At 40.5% G+C, this 27,886-nt stretch overlaps 1 protein-coding gene across 1 annotated transcript in view; it reads right to left on the bottom strand.

Moving 5' to 3' along the window:
- hoka overlaps positions 1–27,886 on the bottom strand; it is a 50,033-nt gene extending 22,147 nt beyond the window's left edge. The window contains exons 1-2 of the mRNA XM_067149289.2: positions 27,803–27,886; positions 18,276–18,359 (exon numbers count right to left, since the gene is read on the bottom strand). Of these exons, the coding sequence (XP_067005390.1) occupies positions 18,276–18,359; positions 27,803–27,848 (130 nt within the window). The 5' untranslated portion in view covers positions 27,849–27,886. The remainder of the gene's footprint in view (positions 1–18,275; positions 18,360–27,802) is intronic.

Here is a 27,886-nt window from a genome sequence, read left to right as displayed (position 1 = left end):
CCTGCCCCACTACAGTGAATCGGTAGAATCTTGTAAGTGGAAAGATTCAAGTACCTTGGTGAATGGGTTGAATCCAACAATTCTGAGAAGTTCGCCGTATTCACATGTGGTGGTGGTGGTGTATGGAACAGTCTTCCGACTCACTCAAAACATATACGGTATAACAAAGAGTCCATCTCTCGAAATGCAAAAAATCGACGTTATCAAACTGTAATTAGACCTGAAGCGTTATATGCAGCAGAGTGTTTAACACATAGCCTGTTTGAAAAACTAGCAATTAAGGAAAGGAGGATTATCGGCAAAATTCTTGGTCCCAACCTCAAAGGTGGTGCTTAGAGACTTAGAAGCAACTTAGAAATATACACTCACACCGTAAAGATATCAAGCGTAATCCGGAAAAGGAGGATAACTTTTTACGCTCACCTCTTCAGACTGCCAGCTGAAAGAATCTGTAAACGTTTGTTATTCTAATTCAGAAGTCTCAAAACGATTCATCCTTGGTTGATGGAGATCGATAAGGATCTTTTAAAGTATGGAATCTCGGAAACAGACATTCAACTCCGAGCACCACGCAAACACAAACTTAGATAGGTTCACCAAGAAGAAGTCCCAACTCGACTGAAGCATGTCCATTCTGATGCATGGAAGAACGCATACACCGAAAGGATAAAAACTTGGTGGAGCCGAAAGAAGACAAACAGTTGAGATCTCAGTAATAATAATAATAATAATAATAATAATAATAATAATAATAATAATAATAATAATAATAATAAATCATTTAGACAGTTATAGACCACTTTGAATCTAATACTAAATAATAATAATAATAATAATAATAATAATAATAATAATAATAATAATAATAATAATAATAATAATAATAATAAATCATTTAGACAGTTATAGACCACTTTGAAACTAATACTATGGTACAGTATTTTCCTTTTCTTCCCATAACTTCTTCATAAGTCGGCTGTTCCAACCTCTCTTCCTCCGGTAACACTCTCCGAAGTTGACGTCGAATTTACAAAATAGAAAGATCCACAGAAGTGATTTGTCGCCGTCTTCTCCATTGAAGATATTTTGTACAGTAACAAAATGTAATGTCTCGTCTAAGATTAAAATTCTACTTGAATCACTTTGCAAGCAATAATTTTAATTCACTTCGAGTATTTCTGAATAGTCACTTTAAAATTATAGAAATTGAAAAGCAAGAAAAGAAAATTCTCCAGAAAATGTATGGTCCTACGAGAGAAAATAAAATGTGGATTAAGAGGGGAACAGCGGATCTCTTCTCCTTAACAGGTTCACTGATGCCGTACGCAGGAAATGCTTGAAATTCTTTGGCCATACCTACAACCCAAAACATAGGTCAACATGTCAACCAATCGAGCTGTATGTAGGCAACCCCAATGATGATTGTTATCAGATTCCCCTTCATTTGATATTCAACAAGAACTGATGATGACTACAAGGGAGTCGAAACCGGTCTTCGTCCAATAAATTTGATATATTTTGCAATGTGTTGGATGGTGGAACATCCCTCAAACTCTATCATATTAGTCATACGTCAACACGAAAATGAAAACCTACGTGTAGCATGTTCTGCGACGAAGGGTAGCAGGGGTATATTTTTGCCAAGGTCACCCGCTTGTCTTCGTCAATCTGGCAGTCTCACTCAGTCAGTGTCTGTTCATTTCTACCTAGTGACTGTTGTAACTGTTCGACCCCTCATCAAAACCCTTGGGGAGATGAAAGTTATTATCTTGGGACACATGAATATCAAATAAACTATTTGTGGCTTGCCCGCAAATTGCCACGCAAATAGAGACAATTAACATCACATGGTTTCCCATTTCTCTATGTGATGTTTGGGCGCCAGGGTTACAGTTTTAAACAAAACCGTAAACCAAAATTTATATTTACTAGCATAGAGACTTATACTTAAATCACAGGGGTAGGATTTTAAATAATTAACCATTAAGTATCGCTTAAGAAAGAAAATTAACGCAATATAAAATACAAATGAATTTATTATACAAAAAATGAGATGAATCGGAAAAGTTTCCTTAAAACGTGGAGGAATTTAGAATTTACATTACTGAATTTACTAATTGCTTGCTTTATCTAATTGAAGCTCACCAATTGCAGCTTCCGTTGAAGTCATCTGGTTTCCGTGGTTACTCGTACTCTTCTTCCCGATGTAGAATTTGCTGCATGGCATCCTTCCTTCCTTCTCTGATGTAGTATGGGCTATCTGGACTAACACTTCCTAATTGCCCAGTCTTTAAATTAGACATTGGCCCTATACTTGTAAAAACTGATCAGCGTTGATCGTAAGAGGAGAAAATTCAGAGATATGAATTTTTCCATATTAGTAGAAATCTCAATCCAACTGAGCTATACTATTTATACGGTACAGACTTGTACCAAATTCCGTAGACTTGAACTAAACATAGTTCTTCGTCCACAATATTTACTGAATATAACACAAGCCGTAAGCTTGTTTCGTCTCACGCAGATCCGATAACATTACCGCACCTAAGTACTGTATCGAAGCGACCACACACTGTTTCAAAAATCAAATCACGTCGTTCAAAGTAGATGTTCACAGTAGAAGTAGTAGTGATGGAGTATCCGTAAGTATCTCGCTCCGCACTTGATAATATCACCGGGCTCCCCCACTCTAGGTAACAGCTTCATCTCAGATCTCTATATAACGAAACATCTGATTCGTAGATCGCATTATCATCTCCCCTTCTCTTCTTCCTTGCCGAGTTCAGTAGGCGTGGTGACGATGTACTCTGACCAGCTTGCAAGCCTCGCGCGCGGGTCGCTGTTTACTGCCCTCGCTAAACCCATGAGTCACGCAAAATCCCCAGCTTCAAGAATAACCCTCCGTATACACAAATATGAGATGAAATGAAAACAACTATGTCTCAACATATTGACCGTATTTACAACATAATGAATTCCTATCCTACATAATATAATAATTTAAACAATAAACGATGTTATCATATATACAATATGATTTCAAAAGGCCTTGATTACAAATGATTGACGTTGAATAAATATGTCATTACGAATAATTGCCGATGGCGGATAAACTTGATATCAAATGATATCGCGTAAAATGATATTATATTAACTTAATAGGGCTGGAGAAGCCTGGACGGTTACATACGCCCTCCTGTTATTTACAGATATAACATATATGAAAATAACACACCACAACAAAACGGCTGATATACACATCATTACATCTGACAAACACTTACTAAAAACATACATAATCAAAACTTGTATCTCACTGTAGAGTGTCTGTTTCAACGATACCAGATAACATTAGTAATACTTCCTGCCAATTTTCTTGCGAACGTTTGTCAGCAACACTCATAATATTTACAACATAACAACAGGTAAATAACTCACTTCACCATCAAAGTGTTCGGCAGTTCCAGGTTATCATAATATATACACCACACACACACGTAATCACACGTGGCTTACCTCTCTTAGATGGCCGCAAGCAATTTCTTGTTTTCATTGCAAAAAACATTACTACTTAGAAAATTATTGCATTAATTTCCTTCTGCAGTTTCAAAAAAATCCCAAGTTACTCATGGCTTCTACAATGGTGTCAGGTCTAGGTTCACAACCTATACATGAATTCACGTTTTCTAACTCAAGTACATTTAATATTGTCAAAAAACATCGGGGAGACATTACACTTAATTCGCAGAAATATATCGTCTCAGAGAGCGAATATTATAAGTGCCCAACATGACACGATTACCATCTTTCAATCTGTATGCACAAGGACCAACCCGACAATGAATCTGGAATAGACCCTGATACAATAAAAAGAATTTCTTCGTCACTTTCTCTTCACTGGACGAGAACATGGGAACACGTAACAGAACAGAATCTCCTACCTGAAATTCGTCTAACACCTGACGTTTCTGCTGTCTGCTACGCTTCTCAGCCGCTTTAATCAAATTCTCTCTCGCTAATCTGACATATATCTGAGAGTCCCGCTGAGATTCCTGTGTAATACCTAGTACTTTTGTCAGCTCATTCCTTGGATTGCTGCCAAAATGAACCTCTAATGGGGTGAATTTCGTACTATCATGCTGAACCATGTTAATCCATTTCTCAATCAACGCTAAAGAACCAACCCACGCAGTGTGCTTGTCATGAACTAAAGATCTAAACATCCTACCTAATTCCTTCATCGTGCGTTCACACATATTCCCTTGCGGATTCCTAATTGAGGAAAAAACATGTGTGATACCTAACTCTGTCATCACAGCCTTCCACTTCTTCGATGTAAATTGAGATCCGCTATCAGATAATAACCTACTAGGCGTACCTAATTCCTGAACATACTTGTCACTAATAATCTTACTACAACTAAGACCTGTCGCTTTTCTCATCGGATACAATCTGACTAACTTGGAAAAAGCGTCAATCACCACAAAACGTATTGATAGCCATATTTACCACGAACTACGGGTCCAAATAAGTCAATACAAACAAGATCACCAGTTTTCTCAGTAATGACCGCTTGCCTAGGTCCTTCGAGGTACCTATTGGGGGCTTTACTTCGTTGGCATAAATCACAAGAGGAAATAGTTTTCCTAATTTCCCTTCCCATCTTATCCCATACAAAACTTCTCTGAATCTCATACAGCACTTTACTTGCACCAAAATGTCCCAACTCCTTATGAATGAACCACATTAATTCCGTTCTCAAAGACTTAGGTACACATATACGCCAACGATCGTCACCACAATCCTTCGTTAAAAATTGATCAACCATCCTATAGGTGTGTCTACCTTTCTTCACACTTTCCTGATCTCCGTTCTCAAGTTCTCTTATCACATCTTTACATTCATTATCCTGAGATTGTTCAAAACGCATCTTCTTTAATCTATTCAAAGCTTCCTTATTGTCTTTATGAAGACATGCACAGATTAAAATGCCTTCCTGGGTCTTAATAACACTACCTTCATTACACAAATCTCGGTCTCTGGATAGCAAATCGGCTAACACATTGTTCTTGCCTTTAATGTGTACCACTTTAAAACCATACTCTTGTATTGCTAAAATCCATCTACTGACCCTGTTAGATGACAATTTGCAAGTAGAAATAAACGATAGCGCATGATGGTCAGTCCAGATCTCAAATTTAGTACCCAACACGTACATCCTGAACTTAGAGAATATATAATCGCTAAGAACTCTAATTCAGTAATCGTATAGCATTTCTCAGCTGCACTAAGCCCTCTCGAAGCCAGCGAAACAATCCCTAAGTTGTTCTCATCATCCTCCTGACATAGAACTCCAGCAATGCCACAATGTGATGCATCAGTCAACATAACATACTTCTTATCTCCTCTAGGATTTCAAAATCACAGCTTTCCTAAAACCATCTTTCAGCTCTTCAAATGCCTTCTCATGGTATTCTGCCCACTTGCACTTATTGCCAGCTTTCAGCAAATCTCTAAACGGCTCTAATAAGTAGGAAAATCTTAAAACAAATCTTCTAAAAAAGTTACATACTCCAATGTATGATCTCAATTCTTTTATATTCCTGGGCCTTATTGCATTCAATATTTTCTCTATTCTCGTGCTTTTTGGAGTCACACCTACTGCAGATACACGGTGTCCTAAAAAGATGACTTCGGGCTAACAAAATATGCATTTCTCCAGTTTAAGAGTGAAACCTGCCTGTTCTAACTTGGTAAAAACCCTGTCGAGATGTTCTAAATGCTCTTCAAGACTGCAAGACGCAATTACTAAATCATCAATATAAATAGTGGCATAGTGGTCGGCTTCGTTCCCCAGAGCAGTATTCAAAGCACGAATTAAAGCAGAAGAACTAGTACGAGTACCATATGGGACACGACAGAATTGATACAGATTACTCTTGTGACTGAAAGCTGTTAAATGTCTATCTTCCTCCCTTAACGGAATCTGCCAGAAACTACTACGTAAATCTACAGTAGAAAACCAAACTTTCCCTTGAAAATCCTGTATCAGCTCCTCTACAGTTAACGATTTTAATTGATCAGCAGCAATACGTCTGTTCATCTACCTCCCATCAATACACAAACGGACAGAACCGTCGTTCTTAGGCACAACCAATAAAGGATTGACACACTGACTACTCGAAACTTCAATAATACCATCCTCTAACATAGCTTCAATTTGATTGTCTACCGCTTTAGCATATTTATGTGGTATCGGATATCTCGGTCCAGCGAATATACTTTTATCCAGCACTGAAAATGAGTGTTCATACACATGTGTTTTGCCAGGTTTCGATGAAAATACTTCCTTGTGTTCTCTCAACACATACAACAATCGGTCCCTCTGACCTTCTTCCAAATTGCTACTATCTACCGCTTCTCTCAAAGCATCATCGTGGTTCTCCTCTAACCACACTTCACACAACTTAAAATCCGCTCTCTCTTCTTCATCTTTTGAAACCTCATTAACACACCACATGTTACAAACCTCCACTTTCGTCTGAACTTCGGCATCCCACGTGACTTTAACATCCTCATTATCCCACCTTAAATATACTATCGCCTCATTGTAATTTAACCGAGCTGAGTATAAACTTAGCCAGTCAGATCCCAAGATAACATCAAATATAAGATTCGGAATAACAAGACAGATCTGAATTTTCGACTTCCCGTTAATACAAATAGGTATGGCAACTTGTTTACATATTTGCTTGGATCTGTTACCTACAGCAGTGACGATATATGTGGACTTCACAGGCATTTCTTCAATCTCAATATTCTCCTTTTTTCTGTCCTCATACCACTTCGAACTTACACATGACCTTTGACTGCCTGAATCCAATAAAGCCTGATACTGCGCCCTCCATATAACGATCGTAACAACGGGGTTCTCACTTTTACTACCAACTTCGACTTGATTTACTTCCGCCTCCCGTAATAACTCATCTCTAACATCGAGATCATAATCCATGTGCGTCATTACACAATTTCTCGCAACATGTACTGAAGACTGATAATCTGATCTCTCATTACCGTCTACTATCAGTTTAAATTACTTTGTCTCCTTGTATCCTGATTTCGGCTTGTACCTTCCTCTACATTGCGTTCCCTCTGAACATTCCTATTTTGCTGGTGTGACTGATTACCTACAGGTTGTTGTCTCAGTTGAAACTGACCATGGTGATTGTGTTCTTGTCTTCTGGGTGGTGTCTGATAGTTTGTGTGCTCTCGTGTACTACTACTATTTCCTAACGCATCGAAACTTGCTAGCAATCTTTCCATTCCCTGAATAGACTCTATCTGTTGCATACAGCTAGCTTCGCGGATTTTGTTGGGAAAATGTCTGAGTAATAACTTCACAATATCTCTCTCCGCTGACATCCCATCTACGTTTTTACAAATCATAACGTGGGCCAAAAAATATTCAGTCATAGAAACTCCTTCGTGTGGCCTAAATTTCCCAAAGACAATGCGTTCTCTTTCCCTGCTTTGTATAGCTTCACTCCGAAATTTTTCCGTGAAATATTTCTGGAATTCCACCATACTGGTCATGCTGCTCTTATACACCGCAAACCATGATTTCGTTTCCCCAATAAAAGCTTTACCAATTATTTCTAACGCTTCTTCCCATTCAATGATTCCTTCTTCTATTCGCTTTTCAAACCGTTTCTTAACAGTGTTTAAAAAATCTAAAGGGTTTGTCTGCCTCCCATTAAATTTAGGTAGTTCAGTTTCATATATGAAATATGTACCATGGCACTGACTTCCTATATTACCTTGCTTTTCTCTGATTTCTTTACGTGTTTGTGCCTCCGACCTATCAATACGTTCATTAATTCTTTTCACGTCATTCGCAATGTGTTCCTGTCTTTCCTTGGTGGCTTTAATTTCAACCGCATATTCCTCTGCTTTCTTAAACTTTTCATTACATATTTTGGCATTAATCTCTACCTTACCACACAGATCATCGTATTGTTGTTGTACTTCTTCTCTAACTTTACTAACTTCTCCTACTTGTTCCTGCATTTTACAATTAATTGCTGTGATCTGCTGGTCTACTTCGCTCCTAACTTTAAAATTTTCTTTCTCTACCAACTCCAAGACTTCACTTCTATGTTCAGTTAACTTTGTTTCTACCACTTTCTCATGCTGGCTACGTCTCATCTCCTGTTCCGCTAACTGATTCTCAAAACGTTTCTGCTGCTCTAGTGATTCATCTAATCTATGATTTAAAGCATCCATCCTAGCATTAACTTCTCTGCTAATTTCGGTTTTCGTCTGTTCTATCTCCTTGCTAATTTCGGTTTTCGTCTGTTCTATCTCCTTGCTAATTTCGGTTTTCGTTCTCTCTACTTCCTTCCTAATTTCATTAGTTTCTTTACTAATTTTTTCTATCCCTTTCGTTTGCTCTAATATCCCTTGCATCATCACAAACAGTTGTTGAATATTCTTATCACTATTCGTATTACTTTCTTTCTCGCCCTCCATCCTAGCAACATCAGATTCTGTGCTATTTTCCATGCTCCCACCACTCTCTACCGTTTTATCTACTTCAATGCTTTCATCTACAACATTCGTAGAATTCAGCGTCCCGCCTCCCTTTACTAAGTTTCCGCTACGTAATTTCATGTCCTTTTCACCTTGTGCAGCCATTATTCCCCCAAAATCACACATACAAGTTATATGGACACTCACTTAACCTCCACAAACACAGACTCTACTTTACTGCTTTCCTTCCACGAATACTTAATGGTTTTCGAGCTCCACGTTGGTGCGACAAATGTAACTGTTCGACCCCTCATCAAAACCCTTGGGGAGATGAAAGTTATTATCTTGGGACACATGAATATCAAATAAACTATTTGTGGCTTGCCCGCAAATTGCCACGCAAATAGAGACAATTAACATCACATGGTTTCCCATTTCTCTATGTGATGTTTGGGCGCCAGGGTTACAGTTTTAAACAAAACCGTAAACCAAAATTTATATTTACTAGCATAGAGACTTATACTTAAATCACAGGGGTAGGATTTTAAATAATTAACCATTAAGTATCGCTTAAGAAAGAAAATTAACGCAATATAAAATACAAATGAATTTATTATACAAAAAATGAGATGAATCGGAAAAGTTTCCTTAAAACGTGGAGGAATTTAGAATTTACATTACTGAATTTACTAATTGCTTGCTTTATCTAATTGAAGCTCACCAATTGCAGCTTCCGTTGAAGTCATCTGGTTTCCGTGGTTACTCGTACTCTTCTTCCCGATGTAGAATTTGCTGCATGGCATCCTTCCTTCCTTCTCTGATGTAGTATGGGCTATCTGGACTAACACTCCCTAATTGCCCAGTCTTTAAATTAGACATTGGCCCTATACTTGTAAAAACTGATCAGCGTTGATCGTAAGAGGAGAAAATTCAGAGATATGAATTTTTCCATATTAGTAGAAATCTCAATCCAACTGAGCTATACTATTTATACGGTACAGACTTGTACCAAATTCCGTAGACTTGAACTAAACATAGTTCTTCGTCCACAATATTTACTGAATATAACACAAGCCGTAAGCTTGTTTCGTCTCACGCAGATCCGATAACATTACCGCACCTAAGTACTGTATCGAAGCGACCACACACTGTTTCAAAAATCAAATCACGTCGTTCAAAGTAGATGTTCACAGTAGAAGTAGTAGTGATGGAGTATCCGTAAGTATCTCGCTCCGCACTTGATAATATCACCGGGCTCCCCCACTCTAGGTAACAGCTTCATCTCAGATCTCTATATAACGAAACATCTGATTCGTAGATCGCATTATCATCTCCCCTTCTCTTCTTCCTTGCCGAGTTCAGTAGGCGTGGTGACGATGTACTCTGACCAGCTTGCAAGCCTCGCGCGCGGGTCGCTGTTTACTGCCCTCGCTAAACCCATGAGTCACGCAAAATCCCCAGCTTCAAGAATAACCCTCCGTATACACAAATATGAGATGAAATGAAAACAACTATGTCTCAACATATTGACCGTATTTACAACATAATGAATTCCTATCCTACATAATATAATAATTTAAATAATAAACGATGTTATCATATATACAATATGATTTCAAAAGGCCTTGATTACAAATGATTGACGTTGAATAAATATGTTATTACGAATAATTGCCGATGGCGGATAAACTTGATATCAAATGATATCGCGTAAAATGATATTATAGACTATTAAATTAATAGGGCTGGAGAAGCCTGGACGGTTACACTGTTACTTAGTGCGTAGTCACATACCAAATTACTTTCGAAACGTAAAATTACGTCGTGCTTCTATAGTTGTGCCCACGAGAGTTGGAGTCTAACATTTGAGCGGCGAAAGCAATAACTACGAAGTACGCTGCGTTGCCATAGTTACCTAAATCCGCGGCATATCACCCTTTCGCACGCGCTGAATATTTAATCAACTATGTTGGCCTAATGCAATTCAATAAACTTTGACCCGTTCCTAAGCTCATGCTAATAATTCAGGCATTAGAATAGATCATGTCATTGCAGATAAATATGCGATTTCATAATCACTAAACTGACCATAACCTCAACAAATGCATATATTAATAATATAGAATAGAACTGTACAACTAGTCACTGATTCACGAACAAAAATTAACTAACAACAAAAATAATATTCAGGAAACAAACACTTAAATTATGACATAAACCAGCAACAACTAACACAGCTAACACAATACCACTCCAAATAATATTACAAAAGTGACTGAGAGCAAGGCCACCCACGTGGCGATAGCATCCTTAAATCTGACATCTCTGTCATCGTTGCCATAGCAACAGACCATTTCCGAGCAGCGTTAGTCAACTTTATCTCGCCGGTGGCGCTAAACGTCAGACTTCAACTCTCGTAAGCCCAACTATATTTAATTATAACACATGCGTAATTATTGTTTCTTTGGTGAAAGTTTATTGTATAGTACTATTATTACCGCACTTAACACGTTCCCTGCGACTGTGAAAGTTGATGACTTAATTTTACATCGTATCAACCCACCGGTGACCTGACGAATTTGACTTTGGTTAGTCCCTACTGTGAAAACAAAATAATGCTGATGCACTTGTTTTGTGCGTTATTGTTTAGGATACATTTCGATTTATTTACCTCTGCGACAGTTTTCCGATTCAACAAGCGTGTGACCCAGAAATGACAACGGAAGTAAATAAGTAAATGTTAGTTTATTGTTCATTGATCTGTTTTTATGGGAATACGATAGGCCTATGTTAATTATTTTCATATTATGCTTAGTAACAAATTAATTTCACAAAAGACGATGATGTACGTAGGGTTATCATCACATACTGAAGAGAAATCGCCGTCACTGTCATCACTTTGTTGAAAATATTGAGCAATTCGTCCGCGATAAAGTGCCGTTCTAAACCTCTTACTTTTCCGTGCCACCAGTGCGTCAGAATATGAAGGCTCCATGCCTAAAAAAAGGACGTGAACTTGCTTGTAAATATTTTCTAGGGAAGATAAACATATCCATAACTACTCCAATAAATAAAAATCTGAAAACTTATATTCGCTTACCTGAGAGCTATGTAGATAGGAATAGATTATATGAAATGTCAGAAAGGTGGTACTCCTCGTATTAAACAACAATCTGCCATCTGAAGGCAGCAACATTGTAGGCTTCGTTCATCGTAACCGCGCAAGCGATTCCCGCGTAAAAATATACATTAGACAACAATCCGAACACAGGGTGACACGAAACAATGTGAATGGAGGATGCAAAAAAATTCCTTCGGGTCACCGTTGGGCCGATCGAAACTAGCAGTATACCTCGATCCTTTACTTCAATAAGAACACTATGTTGCCATAGTTATTGGAAATTTGAAACTAGGACGTAGTTACTTACTCCGGAATTTTGGGAAGTTCACAACGGCGGATAAGAGTAACATGCTTCCGAACACATGGTGACCCGAACAGCGAGGAACGTGTAAAGTTGGTAGATTGTCAACACTCTATCGAAATTCGCTCAGAGAGCACTAAAAACTTGCCATTTTATAGCAATTTCTTTCAAATTTGATATCCTTTGGACCCAGAGACTTTGTGTTGTCTATATATTGTTGTGCCCCCCCCCCCAATTCTGATCCTCAATCGCCGCTACTCGGCCAACTAAAAAGTTCAAACGCGCTCTTTGAATGGGCATAAGGAAGAATGAATAATAATAATAATAATAATAATAATAATAATAATAATAATAATAATAATAATTGTACGGGGGTACACCTTCCTCGGCCAGTTCTATAAGGCCATCTAACTGAACAAACTTGAACTGGTGTACTGCAAGAAACTTTGGTATTAAACTGTTAGATGTCTCAATCATCGTTTTAATTGCTCCCTCTAGCGGGACGAACTCTAATTATTGTATAAAGAAATGTTTACTTTTGCAGTTGGCAAACCTTAGGTTTTGAGGATTGTTTTGTTTATGTATCAAAGTTGTCAATACTTCAGCTGGTTCCTTCTTCAATAGTTATCAACCTATCAGAAACTTGTAAATGTTTCCTCTAGCCAATTAAAATTGGGGGTGTGCACAGGAATCCAGCCTGTCAGTAAAGAGTTCTGGAAGCTTCCCCTCAAAAATACTATAAAAGCTGGGCGCTTTAGGGCCGTGTTGTCTGAATTGCTCCAGTGTGAGGACGGTTTATTGACGTGAACCAGGAGGCAGGGGCGCGAGCGGCGTTAGGAAGGCCCAGCAACTCAAGGTAATGGCAGAATTTTCATAGCTATGTGATAGCTCCTGCGCATAGTTTAAGGGGAAGGTTTCAACTTCTTTTATGTAAATTTCTAAATTTGGTGGTTGAAATGTAGAATTTTCGCCAAGTCTGAGGATTCTATCCTATTCCCTAGTGGGCAATGTGTTATGCAAGGGAAAAAATAGAGACTACCCTCTGTCGGTTCCCATTCAACTTGCCATGGGGTGACTACAGTTTTCAAAATCTCTAAATTTCTTTAATCACATTTGGTTTAATAGTTCTCCCCGGTGTAGAATAGGTTTAGCCTCTGTATCATTGGGCCATAAGCCCACTTAAGCTTTTAACTATTTCTGTAAGGAGGACAAGTGTTTCGTCTCCTAGCCTTATGTTTTTGGCCAGTTATGTTCAACCTTTTCTCTTTACACTAAGTCCACTTAGTATGGGCAGTTATGCCCCTGCAAATTTATTGGTGTGTGTAAAGTTCTTTTTTTTGGGGGGGGGGGGGTAGTTCCATTTTGGGAACAGTGAAACATATAACTGATGAGCAATAGACAAGCCCACATCGGGGCAACGGTGTATAAATACTTTATTTGAGGACAACCGATAGGTTGTAAGTGCGCCATGAGAAAACTGATGCTTCTGCGAGGCTGGACTATGATATAGTTGGAGCGCAGACTCCTGCGAAGTATATTGTACTGGTGCTTTCGTAGCTCTTATAAAATTTTGTGCCTGGCAAGAGCACTAACGCACTTTTCTATGTAAATCAACTAAACTAATAACAATTTTAAATTTTGTACCTGATTTTCGGACTTTTAGGTCCTTGTTATTGCTAGAGCTGACGAGATCATTAATATTGTTGTTATTCATTCAGATTTTATATTTATAAATTTAAGCTAGGAAAAAAAGGAAAGATAAAATTCCAAAATTTGTTGTGATAAGTTCTGATGTAGTTAATTCCTCGTCCACCTATTCACAACAGGTCCTTCTTACCCCTCTGTGATCCATGGAAACCCCGGAACAATAATAATGGAAACATTAATCATGGGTGGTAGATCAATAACCAAAGACGTAGAAAGGCATGAAAGGAACATTCTACGGGAAATCTTCGGTCCAGTTTTACTGAGATGGAATCTGGATGAAAAGGAGATCTCAAGAAATATACTGTTATGACAAAAAAGTCTCACACACCTTCAGAAGAAGGAGAATGAAATTCTTCTCTTCTTTCTTTCTTTCTCAATCCGTTTACCCGCCAGGGTTAGTTTTCCCTCGGATTCAGTGAGGGGTCTCACGTCTACCGACACAAGGGCAGTGTCCTGGAGTGTGAGACTTTAGGTCGGGGATACAACTGGGAAGAAGGACCAATACCTTGCCCAGGCTTCCTCACCTGCTATGGTGAACACAGGCCTTGTGGGGGAACGGGAATATTGGAAGGGATAGACAAGGAAGAGGGAAGGAACATCCTGGCATTTGTCTGGAGGAGAAGTGGAAAAGCACTTCGAGGATGGCTAAAGTGGGAATCGAACCCTCCTCTACTCAGTTGACCTCCCGAGGTTCATTGGACCCCGTTCCAGCCCTCGTGCCACTATTCAAATTTCGTAGCAGAGACGGGAATCGAACCCGGGCCTCTGGAGGTAGCAGTTAATCACGCTAACCACTACACCACAGAGAGGGACAGATTGAAATTCTATGGATATATTCCCAGAATGAGCGTAGATAGAATGATTAAAAGGAAGTTCAACCTTTCCCTTTTATTAAAAACCAATAACAACTGGCTTAGTGAAACTGAAACAGACATCCAGGATATCAACATCTCCGAGGAAATTATATGAGATGGATGTAAATTCCGATCACTGATCGATAATCACCAATTTGCAGACGAAACCAACATCAGAACCACTAACATCTGGACAGAAGAACGCAGGAAAAGAAATCACCGAGAGAATAAAGAGATTTTGGGAGAAGAAGAAAGAAAAATATCAGTTAAATGAGTTCAACCACGCTCTTTAGTTAGGCGCAACGATGAATAATAATAATAATAATAATAATAATAATAATAATAATAATAATAATAATAATAATAATAATAATAATAATAATAATAATAATGTACCAACAGACGAGGCGTCAGAGGTCACAAATCTGATAGACCTTGTAATTCCATCCCATGTGAACATCCAGAAGATCAGGGAAAATTCCCCAAAGTACCTGCCTATAGTAAATGAAATAAGAGTGGTCTGTCATTGACCAGCTGCATGGTCCACTTCACCAGCAAAACTTCAAGAACATCTACACCGAGCTGCAGAAGATAGTGATTTCATAAACCTGTGGCACTATGAAGAATACGCTGAACAGCAATTTGAAGAATTCATAAATGATGACATACAGAAGATAAATAATGTTTCAGTAGGCTTAGATAGTTATCCCGTCTAATGAAACTGAACACCGGGGTAGCCAGAGAATAACTGGATAATAATAATAATAATAATAATAATAATAATAATAATAATAATAATAATAATAATAATAATAATAATAATAATAATAATAATAATAATGTGACTAGCTGCCACCCCAGGCAGCCCGGGTTCGATTTCCGGCTCTGTCACGAAATTTGAAAACTAGTACGAGGACTGAAACAGGGTCTCGAAAAACTCAACTGAGTAGAGGGGTTTCGATTCCCACCTTAGCCATTCTCAAAGTGGTTTTCCGTGGTTTCCCACGTCTTCTCTAGGCAAATGCCGGGATGGTTCCTAACTTAACGCCACGGCCGCTTCCTTCCCTCTTCCTATCGCTTCCAATCTCCCCATCCCCACAAGGCCCCTGCTTAGCTTGGCAGGTTAGGCAACCTGGGCGAGGTACAGATCCTCCTCCCCGGTTGTATTTCGACCAAATGTCTCACGCTCCATGACACTGTCCTTGAGGCGTTGGAGGTGGGATGCCTCGCTAAGTCCGAGAGAAAAACCAACCCTGGAAGGTAAACTGATTTAATATTTTTTTGCTACAAGATGACTTAATTAAGGTACACCCTGGTGTAAAAATATAAAACACGGAAATCCATCTTTAGGGCTGCCGACAGTGGGGTTCGAACCAACTATCTCCCGAATACGGACACTGGCCGCACTTAAGCGACTGCAGCTACCGAGCTCGGTAATAATAATAATAATAATAATAATAATAATAATAATAATAATAATAATAATAATAATGCTATTGTTTTTACGTCCCAATAACTATTTTTTAAGGTTTTCGGAGACGCCGAAGTTCCGGAATTTGGTCCCACATGAGTTCTTTTACATGCCAGTAAATCTATCGATATGAGGCTGTCGTATTTGAGCACCTTCAAATACCACCGGACTGAGCCAGGATCAAACCTGCTAAGTTGGGGTCAGAAGGCCAGCGCCTCAACCGTCTGAGCCTTTCTGTCCGGCTATTATTGTTATTATTATTATTATTATTATTATTATTATTATTATTATTATTATTATTATTATTGTTGTCCGCCTCTGTGGTGTAGTGGTTAGCGTGATTAGCTGCCACCCCTGGAGGCCCGGGTTCGATTCCCGGCTCTGCCACGAAATTTGAAAAGTGGTACGAGGGCTGGAACGGGGTCCACTCAGCCTCGGGAGGTCAACTGAGTAGAGGTGGGTTCGATTCCCACCTCAGCCATCCTGGAAGTGGATTTCCGTGGTCTTCCACTTCTCCTCCAGGCGAATGCCGGGATGGTACCTAACTTAAGGCCACGGCCGCTTCCTTCCCTCTTCCTTGCCTATCCCTTCCAATCGTCCCATCCCTCCACAAGGCCCCTGTTCAGCATAGCAGGTGAGGCCGCCTGGGCGAGGTACTGGTCATTCTTCCCAGTTGTATCCCCCGACCAAGTGTCTGAAGCTCCAGGACACTGCCCTTGAGACGGTAGAGGTGGGATCCCTCGCTGAGTCCGAGGGAAAAACCGACCCTGGAGGGTAAACAGATGATGATGATTATTATTATTATTATTATTATTATTATTATTATTACTACGATAATGTACTTGACTACACACCATGGTATTTTTCGGTTTCCTCGTAAAGAACTCCTTGTTTGTGAAGATCATGGGATGATGCATGGTGAATTCAAGTAGCACAAATTCATATCGCTTGCGATAGAATGACCTTTTATTTAGACAGGTTTGAATGCCCATACTTGCTTACGTTCAAAGGTTCAGATGTTACAAAAGTTTGCAGGTAATCTAAGAAGAAACTAGTGCCTGCTTTTACCTGCTAAACTCGTGTCCTCATCGTATGTGCCGTCTTCATAATCATTTCATCCACGTCACAACGCGCAGGTCGCCTACGGGAGTGAAATCAAAAGACCTGCACAAGGCCTCTCCGGAGGCCACACGCCATTTCATTTCACCTGCTAAATACAGATGAAAGAATGTATCTTCTCTAGATTATTTATTTGTAAATTATATACCAGGACGACGCAGCAGAATACTGCCTACGATCGGCTAAGTAAGCTATTCATTGTAAAAAAAAAAACATCACTAGTAATCAAACTGGTTAATTATTGTTTGTTTCTGCACTTTCGAATGCCATACAAGGCGCTTACAGTTATTGTACATTGTCACTTGTCGCTTATGAAAATATAGCACGCTCAAAATAAACAACGGTGGTTACATTAATTTCAATTTTCAGCCTTACTATCTGTCGGTTGCACTTACTTTACCAGCTTGTGCAAAATGTCTCTACTTGATGCATTGATAAGGCTACCTCAATTTCACCAAAACTGACGTTTACAGTAATCTCGGTTTCTACGGACGATACTTCGCAGTGCTTGAAACAAAAATTGCTAAGGTTCGCTTTGCGTAACATGAGCTTTAGTGCTCAGAATTATTGCTCATAAGCATTATCAACAATACGTTGGTCGTAAACTTGCACCTGTCAACGTAGGATTCACCGAAGTACGTTAATGTTAATGCTGTAAAAGTGATCGAATCAAAGCTTATCACCGAGATAAAGTCCGGCTCCATGGCTAAATGGTTAGTGTGCTGGCCTTTGGTCACAGGGGTCCCGGGTTCGATTCCCGGCAGGGTCGGGAATTTTAACCATCATTGGTTAATTTCGCTAGCACGGGGGCTGGGTGTATGTGTTGTCTTCATCATCATTTCATCCTCATCATGACACGCAGGTCATCTATGGCCGTCAAATCAAAAGACCTGCACCTGGCGAGCCGAGCTTGTCCTCGGACACTCCCGGCACTAAAAGCCATACGCCATTTCATTACTGAGATAAAAACGAAAATATCAGTTTTTGTTTAGCCGGACTTTGAGACTGTAATCGACAAAACAATATTAAGCTTTTCAACGGTATTCTAATTTCTTCCCCCACATAATTTCCATAAAAATGCGTTCCATCAAAACGAGAGCTACCGGGTTCGCTCTTACCATAAAATGGCCTTCACCAATCATCATGACTCAAGATTTTTTATGACCTACTTACGGTAGTAAGTCCTCGTGATTGTTTTCCTTCCTCTGAGGATCTTCCGTCGTCCTTCCACTTCTCCAAGCAGGCAGCTTAGTAGCACTGTAACAGATAAGCAGTGAAAGCTGAGGTTAAACGAGCTGATGTAAATTGGCTCTAGGGGGCTGTTTACTAGACTGCGGCATGATCTGGTATGAAGACAACAGATTAAATCAAATAGGTTTGCGCCTGTCTATATGGGCAGAACATCGAACGTTTGTGTGAAACAGTACTGTATACTAAAACCGAGTATGAAATATATATTATACAGGTGTCTGAAAATAAATTACGGAAATTGTTAAGTGTTCTGAAACCATCGATCTGTGGCGTTTTTTATTTCCTCCTAGTGAAAGCTCATCGGAAAATCGATAAAGAAAGTTTAATCGTGAGCAGCTTCTGTGTCAGCCTATGCAGCGTGTAGCCGGCCAAGCCGTCTTGTTTGATAACGTTGGGCGGTGCGCTACCGATATTGACGTGTCGCTCGCTCACATGCAGCCTTTCTATTATAGTACAAGCGGACCGGGCGAGTTGGCCGAGTGGTTAAGGGCGCGCAGCTGTGAGCTCACATCCGGGAGATAGTGGATTCGAATCCCACTGTCGGCAGCCCTGAAGATGGCTTTCCGTGGTTTCCCATTTTCACACCAGGTAAATGCTGGGCCTATACCTTAATTCCTTCCCATTCCTAGGCCTTTCCTGTCCCATCGTCGCCATAAGACCTAATTGTGTCGGTGCGACGTAAAGCCACTAGCAAAAAAACGTACTGGCGGCGTATCACTGAGCTACATCTGATCATCATGCCCGGATAATGTAGCGTCGTTATTCTGATGATGATGATGATGACGACGATTATTATTATTATTATTATTATTATTATTATTCGCTAAGGAATACTGAACTGACTGGCGCACAAAATTGGAATACTAGTAGTAAAACTTCTGTCGGTCTCGGGTGGGCATGCCTTGGTTTTATAAAGCATGTCGGTAAACACAGTACCTACATTTCGTGCATGTCAAAGTGCGCCACACTACAAAATAATTAGTCCATGGATAAATGGTTAGCGTGCTGGCCTTTGGTCACAGGTGTCCCGGGTTCGATTCCCGGCAGGGTCGGAAATTTTAACCTTAATTGGTTCATTTCGCTGGAACAGGGGCTGGGTGTATGTATCGTCTTCGTCATTTCATCATCACGACGCGCAGGTCGCCTACGGGAGTCAAATCAAAAGACCTGCATCTGGCGAGCCGAACTTGTCCTTGGACACTCCCAGCACTAAAAGCTGTAAATGTATGTCATACCCATGTAATATAACTTATGCAATAAAAGCAAACACTGTGGTATTGACAGGCAGTAAAGGCTGTTTAGAGCAGAGTATCCTAGGATACAGGCTAATAAAACTAAGTCCAAAGTAGATCCGTACGTTATTATTGTGTTTTGATAGGTGTTAATCAGAAATGTACACCACTATTAATTTCAAACATCTTCTTTACTTTATTTAGTTTTCCTGACGTAACAGACCGGGCCTCCCCTGCTCGACTTTAGAATCCTTAAGTTATTGAGGAGATATGTTTAGTGATAATTGAGTTCTGTTAATTGTTTATGTATCGTACATACTGTGAACAGTAATATTTTTAATTTCATCTTTTGTAGTATGTTTCACACGGCGCCGGGCACAAGCGCGAAAACTTATAGGAAATGATGCTTTAAATTTATCTTTCCCGATGTCCACTTCCCTCTCCTACACGTGCTGTATTGCTTGCCAACTCCATAGCACATGTGCTGTAAACAGGTGATACCACGCGCTCATGCCTGTACTCCGTTCGCTAGAAGAAATTCTGATCATTTCTGGGTAGCCCATGCATTTTCCTTGGGAATTTTGAATGCTAATATTAATGCTCTTCACCGCTAACGTTCTGGTGCGAATTCAGATCACTATGTCGCAGGATATAAGAGATATTAATCAATTACCCCAGACGATTAACTAAAGGGTTTAGGAGAAAATGAATGACGGATCCTCTATTATATTATTAGGTTTATTATACCCATACATTTTCCGTAACTTATTTTCAGACACCCTATATAGTGAGAAATTCAACGAATTTCCAGACATTCTGGATTGCCACAAGGACAAAGTTTAACTACATAAAAATAAAGTAACAGAATTAAATTTGAACGTAATCTGATAAATTACTCTAAAAAACAAAGATTAATGACACAATATATAGTCAACAGCATTAAACATCTGAAATACAAAAAATAATAATCAAAGAACAATACATACGTTATCAGTACATTAAGGCGAATATAAAGGAAACTACTGTGAATACAGATGTGATGTTAAAGTAGACAAAGATCCTCGTAAGGTGGCGATTACCAAAAGATGGGTTCTGGACTATTGTAAAGAGAATCTGTTCCAGTAATTCATAAGAAAACCTATTTATAGTGTCACGTGACACTACCATTAAACCAAATACTTCCAGCTCTTCTGAATGGTACTTCCCCCTGTAAAATTCGATTGTAGGTGTGTAGATGTTCCTCCTCAGGCTGGCCGATGTATTGCTCCATTCTGACTGTGGGATCGATAATATAAGTTTTCTTTCTGTCGTGTTTGAAGGCTATCACGTCTCTTCTTCTAGTGTTCCCGTTTGCTGACACGCCGTGAACCCCTTCGTAAAAGGTATAACCCTTTCCACAAAGCTCTCCTGCAATGAATGATTTTATTTCATGACGGCGGGCGTTATTTAATGTATCACCATACATTTTTTTATGATTTTCCGAGACGCCGAGGTGCCGGAATTTAGTCCGCGGGAGTTCTTTTACGTGCCAGTAAATCTACCGACAAAGGGGCTGGCGTATTTGAGTACCTTCAAATACGACTGGACTGAGTCAAGATCGAACCTGCCAACTTGGGGTTAGAAGGCCAGCGCCTCAACCACTCAGTCCGGCGAGTCCCATTTCCTGATACGGGGTCGGTGATGAGGCGATATGAAATTATTTGGCATGCTTTTAGGACCGGATGCCCTTCCTGTCGCCAACTTCCTGTCGCAATTGAGCAGTTAATGAAGATGAAATGAATGATGGCGAATGAAATTGTGTAAGGAGATGAAAAGAATCGAAACAGGAACTGTTCCGGCATTTACCTGGAAGCGAAAATGGGAAACCACAGAAAACTATTCTCAGGACAGCCGACAGTGGGGTTCGAAGTTCGAACCCGCTCGTATCCTGAATGAAGAGCTTGGTTCCACAATCATAGCGCGTCAGAACACACGGCCGCACCGCTCGGTGATAGTAATAATAATAATAATAATAATAATAATAATAATCATAATAATAATAATAATCGCATGCATTAATTTTGATATGATGCCCTTTAAACTGCCGTGTGTCATTTCTGACGTTCTGTTTTACTCTACCATGTGACGAGAGAAGCAGATGTCCGACTCGTTGGCTGAATGGTCAGCATACTGACCTTCGGTTCAGAGGGTCCCGGGTTCGATTTCCGGCCAGGTCGGGAATTTTCATCTCTTCTGATTAATTCTTCTGGCTCGGGGACTGGATGTTTGTGTCCGTCCCAACACTCTCCTCTTCATATTCAGACAACGCACTACACTACCAACCACCACAGAAACACGCAATAGTGATTACATCCCTCCAGCTAGGGTTGGCGTCAAAAAGGGCATCCCGCCGTAAAACAGGGCCAAATGTACATATGCGACGCAGTTCGCGCCCGCGACCCCACAGGTGTGGGATAAGCCGTAGGAAAAGAAGAACTGTCAAGAGAAGCAGATCACTGTTAAGCGAGCGACCTATGGATGAGTCTCAGATTTTTTTCCGGGTAAACATCAAATGTGTTACGAGAAATCCTTTACTTGCCGACATCATACGACATGGTGTACCGAAAATATATTTTTCTGAACCTCGAAAATCCGACTCCCTCTGCCGGGCTTGAGCGCGTGACCCTGGGATCCGGAGGCCGACACTCTCCTACCGATCCACAGAGAAAGCTTCTAAAACATGAAAGAAAAAGGGATAGTTTTCCAATCAAGTCTAGGTCACGTGACTGATAAGACACTTGAACCTTGGATCTGAAAGATAACTATTCCTTGCTGTACTAGCCTAAGAAAATATTTTGTTGTAAATGCTTTGTTTGTAACACATCAGCTAAAAGGTTAGTTTAATCTTCGAAAAACCTGCCATGGAGACAGAGAAAACTCTGGAAAGAATCCACGGGAACAGGATAGTAAAACATGCATATTGAACTCCCCAAATTTAGCCGGGCAATGTGTGGTCTACGACGTCCTTTCTTTGTTGCGAATTTATTGACCAAATCTTCATAGAATTCACGGAGAAGACGGCAAGACTGTTGACTCGATCTTGTGGCACAAACGATCGTGAATAATTCTTGAGACTTTTGAGGACTGAGAAAAGGTGCTTGGTCGAACAATTGACAGCAGCAGTTGACAAGAATATTCATAATTCAATTTCTCAATTAGGTAACAGTTCTTGGATGTGGTTTACAAGCACCGCTCTATGCAATGTACTTAGGGAGAATATCTTTATCTTTGCTCTTAATATATGCTTTGAAATGAATCATCTCATCGTTCATCGAACGAGTTGGCCGTGCGGCTGCGAGCTTGCATTCAGCAGATAGTGGGTTCGAATCCCACTGTCGGCAGTTCTGAACATGGTTTTCCGTGGCTTCCCATTTCCACACCAGGAAAATTCTGGGGCTGTACCTTAAGGCCACGGTCGCTTCCATCCCATTACTATCCCTTATGTCGGTGCGACGTAAAGCAAAACTGTAAAAACACGTTACTCAAAACTTCTTCCAAGTCGTATTTGTAATGCTGTCTGTAGTGTTGCCTCATCCAGATTACTTAGGAACTCGAACTTGCTATTAAACTCTTCCAGTGATTTCTAGAAATGTATTCCAAACCAAACCCCATGGTACTACAGCCCTTGAAGGGCCTTGGCCTACCAAGCGACCGCTGCTCAGCCCGAAGGCCTGCAGATTACGAGGTGGCATGTGGTCAGCACGAGGAATCCTCTCGGCCGTTATTCTTGGCTTTCTAGACCGGGGCCGCCATCTCACCAGATAGCTCCTCAATTCTAATCACGTAGGCTGAGTGGACCTCGAACCAGCACTCAGGTCCAGGTAAAAATCCCTGACCTGGCCGGAAATCGAACCCGGGGCCTACGGGTATCAATCAATCAATCAATCAATCAATCAATCAATCAATCAATCAATCAATCAATCCTGATCTGCATTTAGGGCAGTCGCCCAGGTGGCAGATTTCCTATCTGTTGTTTACCTAGCCTTTTCCTAAATGATTTCAAAGAAATTTATTGAACGTCTCCCTTGGTAAGTTATTCCAATCCCTAACTCCCCTTCCCATAAATGAGTATTTGCCCCAGTTTGTCCTCTTGAATTCCAACTTTATCTTCACATTGTGATCTTTCCTACTTTTATAAACGCCACTCAAACTTATTCGTCTACTAATGTCATTCCACGCCATCTCTCCGCTGACAGCTCGGAACATACCACTTAGTAGAGCAGTTCTTCTTTCTCTCAATTCTTCCCAACCCAAACGTTGCAATATTTTTGTAACACTACTCTTTTATCGGAAATCACCCAGAACAAATCGAGCTGCTTTTCTTTGGATTTTTTCCAATTCTTGAATCAGGTAGTCCTGGTGAGGGTCCCATACACTGGAACCATACTCTAGTTGGGGTCTTACCAGAGACTTATATGCCCTCTCCTTTACATCCTTACTACAACCCCTACACACCCTCATAACCATGTGCAGAGATCTGCAGAGATCAGGCACGCTACCCCTACACCATGGGACCGGCTAGAAATGTATTCACCCGGAAATATTCCTTTCCTTCAAAGTCGTGTCATTCTCGACTGTTTCTTTTACATTCAGTTTTCATGATTTGTTTCTTCTTTTGGCTTATTTGTGTATGTATGTTCAGTCCGTCAGCGCTAACGCTGGTGGGATCCTCAACAGCTCTCCCATCAGCTGTCATAGATGGCCTAGGCATCACTGAAGAGGCGTACTAGGGAAATGAGGAGTGAGGTAGTTTCCCGTTGCTTTCCTCACCGAGCCAGAGTTGCTATTGCATATCAGTCTGCCAAGCCCACTGAAATGCATACACCAACTGACTCTATGAGCAACATTTTCACACCATTCACATAGCACGGATTGGCTACATAAGGATTGGCGTTACCAGCATCGCTCATCCCTCAGTCACTTTCATATTGTCAAAGCCAAGGATACGACAGAGACAGATCTATGATAGCTTTACCTTATTTTTTGATTAAGGTGATTGTTGCAACAAAGTTTGTCTCCAATATATTATTTACATCCATTCCATTGTGTTCTCTTTCGAAAAGCTGCGAAATAAATGTTTTTAAGTATATACCGGTCCGCCTCTGTGGTGTAGTGGTTAGTGTGATTAGCTGCCACCCCCGGAGGCCCGGGTTCGATTCCCGGCTCTGCCACGAAATTTGAAAAATCCACTCAGCCTCGGGAGGTCAACTGAGTAGAGGGTAGATTCCCACCTCAACCATCCTGGAAGTGGTTAACCGTGGTTTCCCACTTCTCCTCCAGGCAAATGCCGGGATGGTACCTAACTTAAGGCCACGGCCGCTTCCTTCCCTCTTCCTTGTCTATCCTTTCCAATCTTCCCATCCCCCCCCCCCTTTTCAGCATAGCATGTGAGGCCGCCGGGGCGAGGTACTGGTCATCCTCATCAGTTGTATCCCTCGACGCAGAGTCTGAAGCTCCAGGACACTGCCCTTGAGGCGGTAGAGGTGGGATTCCTCGCTGAGTCAGAGGGAAAAACCGACCCTGGAGGGTAAACAGGTAAAAAAGAAGAAGTATACCCATAGATGATGACTGGCTGATTGTCCTGCTCCATGACTAACTGATTAGCGTGCTGGCCTTTTGTCACAGGGGTCCCGGGTTCGATTCCCGGCAGGGTCAGGAATTTCAACCATCATTGGTTAATTTCCCTGGCACGGGGACTGGGTGTATGTGTTGTCTTCATCATCATTTCATCGTCATCACGACGCGTAGGTCGCCTACGGGTGTCAAATCAAAAGACCTGCACCTGGCGAGCCGAACCCGTCCTGGGATCTCCCGGCACTAAAAGCCATACGCCATTTCATTTATTTTTATTATTATTATTATTATTATTATTATTATTATTATTATTATTATTATTATTATTATTATTATTGCCGGCTGATGTTTGTCTGTTGTGCAAATGTCCGTGTACTAATATGAGGGTTGTTCTGGACAACGTACAAAACAGCCTCTTCATTTGGACGAGACGTTATAGAAGCATCTCTAATGGAAGGTACCCTTCCAAGTGTCGTTGACCGCAATCTTCGCAATCTTACTACTTAAGTATGGCCATTCCGCATCGAAAGTTAATATCCGTAAAAAAAGAATCCCTTAAAACCAATAGCAAAATATTATTTATTATTATTTTATCTCCGCCAATATGGAGCACCTCTGTCGTTCAAAAGAATTGCCCCAGTATCCAGTATTCGGGAGATAGTGGGTTCGAGCCCCACTGTCGGCAGCCCTGAAAAAAATGGTTTTCCGTGGTTTCCCATTTTCACACCAGGCAAATGCTGGGGCTGTACCTTAATTAAGGCCACGGCCGCTTCCTTCCCACTCCTAGCCCTTTCCTGTCCCGCCGTCGCCATAAGACCTATCAGTGTCGGTGCGACGTAAAGCAACTAGCAAAAAAAAAAAAAAAAAAAAAAAAAGTCTCATGCTGGGCTCGAAGCACTACGCTGACAATATTCACACACACCTCAAATAATGATTTACAGTGTTCATTTAAAATTTTACCATTACGGAGTACGTGGCATATATATTAATTCGACCCAATTTTCTCCATAAATTAGCAACAATTCAACGTACTCTTCATCGTGAGGAAATGAATACTTGCTGTGATGTGACCTAATCATTGTGGATTATTATTTGTGTACGCTGGACTCGGGAAATTTTGGATTCGAATCTCATGCTGGCTGTCCTGAAAATGGATTTCCTCGGTTTCTCATTTTCACCACCAGGCAAATGCCGGGACGGTATCTTAATAACAGACCAGGGACGATTTGCTTCCCAATCCTTCTCCGACCGATCCTCAGGGGAAAGACGCCAAATAAGAGCGAATCCCTTAAAACCAATAGCAAAAAATGATTTATTATTATTGTATCTCCGCCAATATGGAGCACCTCTGTCGTTCAAAACATTTGCCTCATGCTGGGCTCGAACCACTACGCTGACAATATTCACACACGCCTCGTGCTCCAGCTCTTAACCGCTTCAGTCACGAATTTAACATACGTAATGCTTGTTAGAGATTTAATACTTAAGTATGGCCGTTTCACCTCGAAAGTTGATATCCGTGTCAACGTCTTCAGTTTTGGTTTACGGTGTTCATTTAACTTCTTTACATTATAGAGTACGTGTCATAACCTATTGATTCGTTCATATCACGGGTATCTGTGTTATCTCCAATAAATCACATGTTTGCAGATTGGTCCTTAGTATTTGGCGCGGGATTGTGCATAGTAGTTTCTCCTTTGCTAGCCCCATGGATCAATTTACAGTGATGACACACAGGTAGTGAAGAGCTTTATCAACCATAAGGGGAAATTTCAAGTTATTTGGTGTTCATAAAACGAAATTATGTGGATCTTTAGGTTATTGCGTTATTTGGGTTGCCTATCTCCGATAAATATGGGGCTGGTGTACCACCCGGTATATACATTTCGCAGCAACAATGTAAATCCGCCCCTTCAAATATACCACCCTAGGCAACTGCCAAATCTGCCCGTTGCTGGCTATACTAGGCAAGGTGAAAAGTCAGATGTTTGCCATTGGTTCGTCAAGAAACCAGCCTCTGTGACTGCGAGAGCATCCAGCATGATGTGGTCACGTCCTCACTCTCAGTACACAGATCCATGTCTCACTCAGCACCTATTATCACAGCGAACGAAAAATATCGTTTATTAGTGAGATAATATATTGCTCTACGCTTTGCTAATAGAAGAAAATGTAAAGCACTAAATCCATCAGTTGATGGCAACATTTGAATGAGGGAGACAAAAATCCAATATTCTTTTAAACATAACTGAGTTATTGCCAGGACGGAGTTTTTTAATTTGGTCCACAAGAATGCCTTAATTCTATTAGTCATCTGCTTTGGAAGGCAGTTTTAAGGACGTGGAAATCATAATCCGTACTTAAAAATATAACTTTCTACGACCAAACAAACCATTTATTATTATCCTTATTGTCCAGCTATGACGAAAGATTTGATTAACGTGCCACAATACGCTGTTTGCTATCCTCTCCTTTATTTCTCAAAGATGGAAGACCTCACATTTCATAAGATAATGGAAGTGCTGGATTGAAAATTGTGCCATGTCTTGTGGTTATATTGAAGTCTACCAGTTCCAATGTATTATATTAATTGAAGACACTTACCGAGAGCAATCGCTGTGAAATACACAGTTTTCCTCAGGACGAACATGGTGCGGCTTATCCCAGTACGGATCTACAGGTGGTATG

The sequence above is a fragment of the Anabrus simplex genome, chromosome 6, assembly GCF_040414725.1.
Source record: "Anabrus simplex isolate iqAnaSimp1 chromosome 6, ASM4041472v1, whole genome shotgun sequence".
In the NCBI taxonomy this organism is placed as follows: domain Eukaryota; kingdom Metazoa; phylum Arthropoda; class Insecta; order Orthoptera; family Tettigoniidae; genus Anabrus; species Anabrus simplex.
This window is presented reverse-complemented; position numbering and strand designations above follow the sequence as displayed.